Here is an 8705-nt window from a genome sequence, read left to right as displayed (position 1 = left end):
AATGGAGACACGGAGGTTAGGCTTCTTTGAAAACACTTGCCTTGAAAGGTTAAGTGCCCTGAAAATCTCCCTCTGAGACTTGCCTAAAATCACACAGGAAATTAGTCGGTAGCACAGCTTTAAAAAAAACAACAAAAAACAGAACCCAGATCTCCTCCCATCCCTCGTCCCCTACTCGCTCCACTGGGCCACACGGCACTGCCGTCTTCAGTAGAGGAATCTTTTCGCTTCCACCCCCGTACCATTTCTTGTCATTAAAAGTCATTTCCGCAGATGAATTGCAACTGCGCGGATCACAGAGGTGGTGAACTCAAAGCCTCTTCTCGCAGATCTCATCGTTTTGAGTCGTGAACTTGCTTTGCTGGTGCTTGATCTGCTTAATCTTTTGACCCATAATCAGGGAAGGGGCATTATTGCCAATTCCCCTTCGAAGGCTTTCGTTTGCCTGCAGCAGCCCGCCGGTCTGTTTCCCCACCAGTCACACGGAGCAGGGGGAGGGGAAGGGGTTGTAGTGCTTTTCTCAATGAAAACACCATTCCCCCCCCACACACACACACACACACACGCCAGCCTGAGCCTCCTCCCTCTCTCAGGTTATTTGAATAATAATGTCCCCTGGACACGCCATTGGCTGGTGGGAGCACGACTCAGGCGTGATGTCAGCGGCGGCAGGGTAATACCTGGCTTGTGGCGTGTAGTTGGAGCCTGTAAAAAATCCTTGCACCGGCCGCGAGCGGGCCAGGCAGCTGGGAGCCAGCGACTGCCACGAGTGGTGGCAGCCGCAGCAGCAGCAGCAGCAGCAGCAGCGGCGGCGGCTGCCACTATAGACGGCGGGCGGCTGCAGCTCTCCGGAGGGGCGTGAAGCTGCTGAGCCCTTCACTCAGCCTCTCACTGCCTCCAGCCACGAACACTCGCAGCTGCTCCACAGGATGGTTCCAGGTGCCGAGAGCAGTGAAACGTAGGGAGCTGGCCGGGGGACCCGCTGTCTGAGCTCGTCCGCCCCACCAGCTGCTACAGCTACTCCCGAAAACCAGCAGCAGCTGGCCAAGGGCCCAAGCGGAGGCACGGGAGAGCCGGGCGTAGAGACTGAGGGGGACCCCCCAAACTGAGGTCCCTTCTCACCCCAGCAGCTGAGCCGCCACTCCAGAAACCCACCAGGATCCGTCCAAGGACAGGGCCAGCTCAGAGCTGCTGGCACAGGGTGTCTCCGGCCAGTGACAGGGGAGGGGAACAGGGAGCAGGAGCTGGGCAGCTCCTGAAGTTCAGCGTGGGGTTTCCTCCTGCAAAGGGTCGGGCAAGAAGAAACGTAGCAGCGAGCAGCCAAGGCGCGCGCGAGAGACTCTAGCCGGGGATGGGATCAGCTCAAGCCCCAGGCGCAGCCCTGCCTTCCACGGGAGCAGCCGAGCCCGGGCTGCCCTCTGGGGAAGGTGTGCGCTACTGAGGGGGGGAGCGGGCCAGCCCACACGCCTGTTGCCCAGCCGCACTTGTGAATGGCCCTGTCGTGCAGGAGGGTGACCAGAGACACCCGTCCCCTCGTGTCTGCACATCGGGCTCAGATACAAGCATCTGGCTAGGGCGGGCTCCAGTGAGAGAGGACAGCGGCTCGCCTGGATCTGGCTGGTGATCGACTAGGAGGGATTGCCACGAATGCAGTGGGTCCCGAGGGTGCCTGAGCGGGGAGGCGATCCAGGGATTCCCCTGGTTCCCTGCAGCTCCTGCTGGTGACGGAGTAGAGGGATCCAGTGGCTCCCCTGAGCTCTTGCAAGTGAGGTAGTCGGGGAATCACCCGGGAAGCCCCGTGAATCCAGCTGGTGACTGAGTCGGGGGGAATCCCCTGGACCCCAGTGACTCCTTCCCCCAACGCATGCTAATATGAAAGCTGCCAGCCTTTCCCCCTTCTTTGTGGCCACCGTGCTCCTCTCCTTCCCCCCAGCCCTGAGCTTGGAAGAGAGGACCCCTCTCGCCGGCTCCTGGCCTGGGCAGCAACTGCAGCGAGAACCCCCCGGCTTCTCCCGGCTCCAGAGGAAGAGCCTGGCGGTAGATTTCATCGTCCCTTCCCTGTTCCGGACCTACCTGCGGGACCTGCTGCTGGGAGGAGGGGAAGCAGTGGGCTGGCTGCGGGCGCGCTGCAGCCTGGTGCTGGAGTGCTCGCCCCTGCTTCGGGCGGCGAACTCCTGGCTTCCCGGGGTCGGATCCCCGCAGCAGACAGCCCAGCCTCGAGCCCTGTCCAAGGTGCTGAAAGGGGGCTCGGTGCGAAAGCTTCGCCGAGCCAAGCAGCTGGTGCTAGAGGTGGGAGAGAGAAGCCTGCGGGAGGGCTGCGCCTGGGACTCGACCCAGGCAGCGGGCGAAGAAGCAGAGCCAGCTGCGGGAGAGCTGGAGTTTAACCTCACCGAGCTGTTCAGCTGGTGGATCCGCTCCGGAGAAGGAAGGCTGAGGATCCGACTAATGCCCGAGAGAAAGGCGGCATTCCTGGGCAGGGAGCGCAGCTTATCTGCGGCGATCAGAGCCTCCCAGCCCCGCCTGCTCTTTCAGATCTCCAGGAGAGGTGAGCAGTTGCCTTGCATGCCTTGGTGTTATAACTTGCACCCGTATAAGCTCAGTGTTCCCACCTAGCCCTGAGAACTTCCCCGTGGGGCTGATCGGGCCAGTTACTCTGCCCATTTACCGTCTCCCTTACACTGAGGCTGGGGAAAGTTTGGGGAACATGCCAGGATCCAAGCCCTTGTTTGTTCTCTCCCCACCGCCTGTGTTTACACCTCCTTAGTGGGGGGCTTCCTTGCGCCTCCAGAGCACCATCCCTCTGGACACGGCTAAACGAGCCGTGCAAAGAGGACTTGTCACTCTGGTTCGTCACAGACACGTCTGAAGAGCGTGTGTGTTGGGACCACAGTAGATTGCATCAAATGCCCTGGGTCAAAAATAAATACCTAGGGGATCCTCCCTGGAAGTCTCCCATCACATGCTCTGTTGACCCCACAACGCCCCGGGCTCCCTACGAGAGGTTTCTCTTCTCATTCTGCAAACTGGCCAGTCTGACTTGTGCCTCCAGCTGCAGAGCGCAAAGCAGACATCCATGGATGGAAAGGAGGTGTGTGTGAATAAGGGACATTTAGAAGTGGTTTTCCTTCCTCTTCCCCCTCATATTCCACCCTCCCGCCTCCGTTCTGTGGCCGGCCGCTCCCAGTGGCAGTAAGCACTGCAGATTTCTTTACAGGGGGGTCCTGCAATGCTGTCTTATCTGCGCTGTCTAGAAACATTCGTGCTGGTTCAATAATATAGCCTTGGTTAAACACCTTCGCTCGAGATTTCCCTGCTCTCCTATCTCCCGCAGCTCCAGTAAGACTAGTGACCAGGAGAATGCCGCCTTCTATTAAGTAAGGGGGGAAAGGAACTAGAGACTGGCTGTGGGGCTAATCTTGGTTTTCACGAATGGGCTATATCATCTGTCTCTGAGAAGTAGTAGGGCGCAAATGCTAGATTCCTGCCACCCACTTGATTGTTTGTAAAGCAAAATCAATCCGAGTTGGGGCTTTTTCATCGTGTTTTGTTTTTGGTACGCTTTAGTAGAACAGAAGGTTCCAGGGGATGATGCAGTGGGGAAGATGATGTTTTGTTAAACCGGTTGAGTTTGTTTGTTCCATTCAGACACTGGGACTCGAAATCCAGCTACTCACCCATTGTGTAGTCCTGCTCTCCTTGAAGTCAATGGCAATACTGCCGCTGACCTAAACAGTGCAGGATCCGGATCTATTAAGTGGAGAAATAGGGTATTAATTTGGTAATAATGGCAGCAAAGCTCACTGTAGTGCAACGAGTGATGTCCAGGTTCTCCTCTATCACCAACCACAAGGTAGCAAAAACATCGATACAGCTGATAATATCAATACAATGAGGCATTAATACGATGAAGGGACACGGCATAATAGCAAATGCCCAGAACAAATATAAGGCATGAGAACCAACTGATTCTTCTTCATTTGGATATAAAGTGGGGCTTAATGACCTTCACTCTTTTGAATCCAAGGAGTCTACCGTGAAGTGGCATTGCAAAGGTTAAAGTAGTAGGGAGGACAAGACTGATACTTCTCTAATGAAGCAGTGTAGCTTAAATTCTTGCTTCCACCTCCCAGTTCTCTGAAATCAAGCTATGTAAGGACAACTTGACTTCCTCAGATAAAAGGTCTTTGTTCTGTGCCAATAAAGGAGATTTCTTCTCATTATCTACAATTATTTAAGCTCTAATACTGGCTTTCTTTCATTGTCTCCTACAGAAAGAACATAAGCCCTAATGGACAGCCTAGCCAAATACTTTGACCCAGGGGAGAGTAGTTGGGTAGCTTATTTAATGGACCGCAGAATATTCTTAAGTAAAGTCTGAAGAGACAAGTCACTACTGGGGCTTGAAGCACAATGCTGAAGCAGCCAGCTTTGAGCTCATAACTGAAAAAATGGGCCAGCAGTTTAAATCTGTTGAAACTAACTTCAGGGGACCCACTTCAGATTTCCACTGGTATAAAACTGAAATGAAACTGGGCTTTCAAAGCTGGCTCTGTACGGACCTGCCAAAAAAAGTGGGCTTTTTCTTACAGCAAGATAACTATAACAGATTATTGATCTGGCTGTAAAATCCTAATGGAGACCAAACACACGTAGCGTTTACTATGATGTAGCTAGGTAGGATTCTCTTCCCTTCCCACTACGGCCGACCTCACATAGGTACATCATAGTGAAACTCTCTTCTGTCTCCACTGAGACCCAACAGTGTCACAACTAGCCCATGTTAGTTATCTTGCTGGTTCTCTTAACTGTTTTCCTTCAATGAAGCCATTGCTAAAGGAATTGTCTTTACTGTTTAAGAATAAAAGCCATGGTTCAGCCTGAGTTAACATGCTCCACATTCATGCAACAAAATGCATCTCTCTGTGCTACTTAGTGAGGTAGCCATCACTGCCTGAGCTAGAGGGTAAACCCTGAGATCTGTTAAGGTACATTTACCCCAAGGTAACTGCAGTGAAGACATGTTGCCAAAGGTAGTCTCAACAATTCAGGCTTGTTGGTCCTTCAATCCATTCTCATAAACTCCCTGACCAGAAATAAACTGTCAATCTCCCGCTGTTCAGCTTCCTCCTCCCCTCTGCCCAACTTCCTTGCAGTTTCTTACAGGGCTCAGTGTTGCTGTGGCCAGGATCCCAGCTGAAATGGGGCACACAGTTTCTAAAACCAATTTAGCTCCACTGGTTTGACCAGTGATGGGAACTGTAGTGTCTGGGCATGTCCTCAGTAGGAATAGAGTTATATTTAACCTATGTTAAGTGAACTCACATTAGCTAACTGGTGTTACACTCCTAGTGGAAAAAGGCAGCTGTAGGTTTAGCCCATATTAGATGGTAAACCCTAAAAAGTTTTCCAATACCAGAGGCCGTAGGTCAAAGGAAGGTGTGTTTTTTTGTTTTTACTGGAGATCATCAATATGCATTTGGGATCTCAGTGTAAAAGCCTAGCAGAGACCAGGCTTTACCATGATGTGTCTCAGCAAGGTCTCCACCAGATGATGGGATAGTCTTGAGGATGATTAACAACTACAGAGTCTTGGCTCCACTTGGATTTTATACCAAGATAACTCATGTGCTTTCCTTACCTCCCTTTAATATGGAGATGCCCAGGATTGTAGTTCATATAGGGTATATCTATGCTGCAATTAAACACCCAGTTGACTCAAGCTTGGGCTAAAGACAAGGGCTCTGGGGTAGATCTCCACAGCTGCCTGGGTGGCTTTTGCTATGGCCCAGCTATGGCTCTTTGGCCCCTGGAGCCTCAACCCCAGGCCAGGCCGGTAAGAGCCGCATGGCCAGCTGTGGGAAGCCATGTACCCTCCATCTGCCCTGGGTGAGGGACTCAGGGGTCATGGCCACAGGCTAGGGGCTGCTCTTGGGGCCCCCCCAGCCTGGCTCTGGCTTCCAGTTTGTCGAGGGGGGCATGGCATTGGGGGAAGAGGCATGGCCATGGCCTTGTTCCCCCCTCCCACACACACACTTTTAGGAAAAATCCGTCACCGCTGGCTAAAGAGCTGTTTAACTGTGGTGCAGACATTTGGCCTACGGCTGCAGCCTGAGCTCTGGGACCCGCACATTTTGTAGGGTCCTAGAGCCTGAGCTCCAGCCTGAGCTCAAACAGCTATACTGCTGTTAAAAAGCCCCTTAGTCAGAGCCCTGCAAGCTCAAGTCAGCTGGCATGGGCCAACCACAGGTTTAATTGCAGTGTAGACACACCTGTACAGACATAATTAAATATTTTTGCCAAATGGTCTGTGATTAAATTTTGGCTTTGATGGGGAGGGAGCCAGAAGTGGCTTAACTGTGTTTGGCTTTGCTTTATTCTTTAGCTGTCCCACTCACTCAAGGATATTTAGTGAGTTAGCCTTCCCCCCTTGTCAACAAGTCTTGCTAAGAGATGTTTCCACACGTAATTATGTTTGGCGGGGAGAGAGAGAAAAAATAATAAAGGATGGTACTAAGGGAACCAATTTTGTTCAGTAAACAAACCATAAAGGCTACAGGAACTTTCATAAAATATGCCTGCAAAAATTCTCAGGGCCAAATTACTGTCCTGCTCCCATGGACATGAAATACTCAAAGGGTGAAATTTCACAGAAGGCCTATTCATCACCCATGCACCACTAAAGACCAACTTATGCCTTCTGGAGTCATGATAGGGTATGTGGTCTCGAAGTTAGAGTGGATCTGTGTAGCTGTGAACCCGCTGACCATGCTACTAACCCTTCTTTAAACCAACTCTAAATCATCTGCTCTATGTTGCCACAGAGACTGGCCACAGATTCCTTATGCAGGTTGTATGGAAGATCCCTCCATCATAGGTGGCAGGTTTGTATAATTTTTGGTGGTGCCCAAAATGGTGGTGCCTGCCCCCCCCACTCTCATCCTGTAGGTCAATATAAAATGAAGCTACAATGCGTCGGCACCACAAGATTACAAGGGTCAGTTAAAAGTGGAAAGTCAGAAGCAGCACTTACCTTCTTCAATATATGGTATTATATTTTGTTGCACCTGTTGTGACAAAGTGGGAATGTTCTTAATGTTTTCTCTGAATACTGTGTGGGTGCCTCAGTTTCCCCTGCAAGGTGCCAGCTGAAGGTGCTGGGGACAAAGAGATCAGAAGAGATCCAGAAGAGACACAAAGGCTAGAGGAGGGAGTGTCAGCTTGGAGCTGGCTGGGTAAATAGGGAGAGACCCAGAACTTGGGTCTAGGCTCCCCATCCTCCAAGATGGACCTGACTGAGGGGTCCTGTTTTCTGTACCTACAATGATCCTGTCGTCTAATAAACCTTCTGTTTTACCAGCTGGCTGAGAGTCACATCTGACTGCAGAGTTGGGGTGCAGGGACCTCTGGTTGCCCCAGGACCTGCCTGGGCAGACTCTCTGCGGAAAGCGCACAGTGTGGAAGGGCATGCTGAATGCTCTGAAGTCAGACCCAGGAAGGTGTAAGCTTCTTGCCCTGGAGACAGTCTGTTCAGAGAGAGGAGGCTCCCCCAGAGTCCTGATTGGCTTTGTATGGAGTAGTTTCAAAGCATCCCAGCATCCCCTTCCACACCATGCGCTTCCCAGAAGTCCACACAGGAACTGACATTCTCTCCTCTGGCCTTTGTCTCTTTTCCAGGCATTAGGAGGCCACCTGATCTCTTTGTTCTCCAACACCTTCAGTTGGCACCTTGCAGGAGAGCAACCCAGGCCATCAGTTGCCCGGAGACAGGGTTTCGGCCATTCTCTGTGCAGATGGCATCACACTGGCCCTCTAGGGCTCTACAACAATCACACCCCCTTATCCCACCATCTAGATCCTTGAAAAATGCATAGGGGAAACTGAGGCACTCACACAGTAGTCAGAGAAAACATTAAGAACATTCCCACTTTGTAACGCCTGTATACTTTAAAGGGTGTAAAATAATCAAGTATTGTGCTAAACACAATGATACTCCAAACTGACCACCAAATTTAAGTTGCACATTTTTCCCCTCAGGTGAGGGCTCTGGGATGGGGCTGGGGATGAGGGGTTCACAGTGCAGCAGGGTGCTCAGGGTTGGGGTGCTGGGGGCACAGGCTCTGGGGTGGGGCAGGGCTGGGGATAAGGAACTTGGGATGCAGACAGGCTGCCCCAGGGCTAGGGCCAGAGAGGACTCTCCCCCCTCCTTACTGGCAGCAGCAAGCTCCAGGGGAGGGACCCCTCCTCTGTCCCTTCCGCCCCCCTCCACAGCACACTCACTCTGCACCACAGTCACTGCACATGCTCCTAGGGACTCTCCCAGGTCCAGAAAGTCCACTCGCCTCCCCTATGGTGAGTACAGGGGTGGGGGGTTGCCATCATGTGTGGCCTCCCCACCCCTGCTGCTGCCCCTGGGTGCCAGAGGGGCGGGGGAGAGAGCTCACAAGCATGTGTGAGCCTCCTTCCCCCTCCTCTCTCCCTCTTCCCCTCCCCCAGTGCTCCAAGAGGCTGCCTGCCACTGATCTCTCTAGCCTTAGGCAAAAGCAGCACAAGCAAAGGAGAGAGGCATTGGCTGTTTTCTTTCTGAGGCGGGGGCAGGGGAGAAACCCAGCTCCAAATATTGGCGGAGCACAGACCCCAGCCTTGAATATTCCTGGTGCTTGAGCACCTCGAGCCCATATAAGCTGCCATCCCTGCCCTCCATGTCA

The 8705-nt window shown here is 52.5% G+C and overlaps 1 protein-coding gene across 1 annotated transcript in view; it reads left to right on the top strand.

The window, feature by feature from the left end:
• Positions 1 to 2395: 2395 nt before the first annotated feature.
• ALK (ALK receptor tyrosine kinase) overlaps positions 2396 to 8705 on the top strand; it is a 638118-nt gene continuing 631808 nt past the window's right edge. The window contains exon 1 of the mRNA XM_030557349.1: positions 2396 to 2545. Coding sequence (XP_030413209.1) covers positions 2446 to 2545 — 100 coding nt within the window. The 5' untranslated portion in view covers positions 2396 to 2445. The remainder of the gene's footprint in view (positions 2546 to 8705) is intronic.

This window comes from Gopherus evgoodei, chromosome 3, assembly GCF_007399415.2.
Source record: "Gopherus evgoodei ecotype Sinaloan lineage chromosome 3, rGopEvg1_v1.p, whole genome shotgun sequence".
In the NCBI taxonomy this organism is placed as follows: Eukaryota; Metazoa; Chordata; order Testudines; family Testudinidae; genus Gopherus; species Gopherus evgoodei.
The sequence above is the reverse complement of the archived record's forward strand: the minus strand, read 5'-3'. Positions and strand labels throughout refer to the sequence as shown.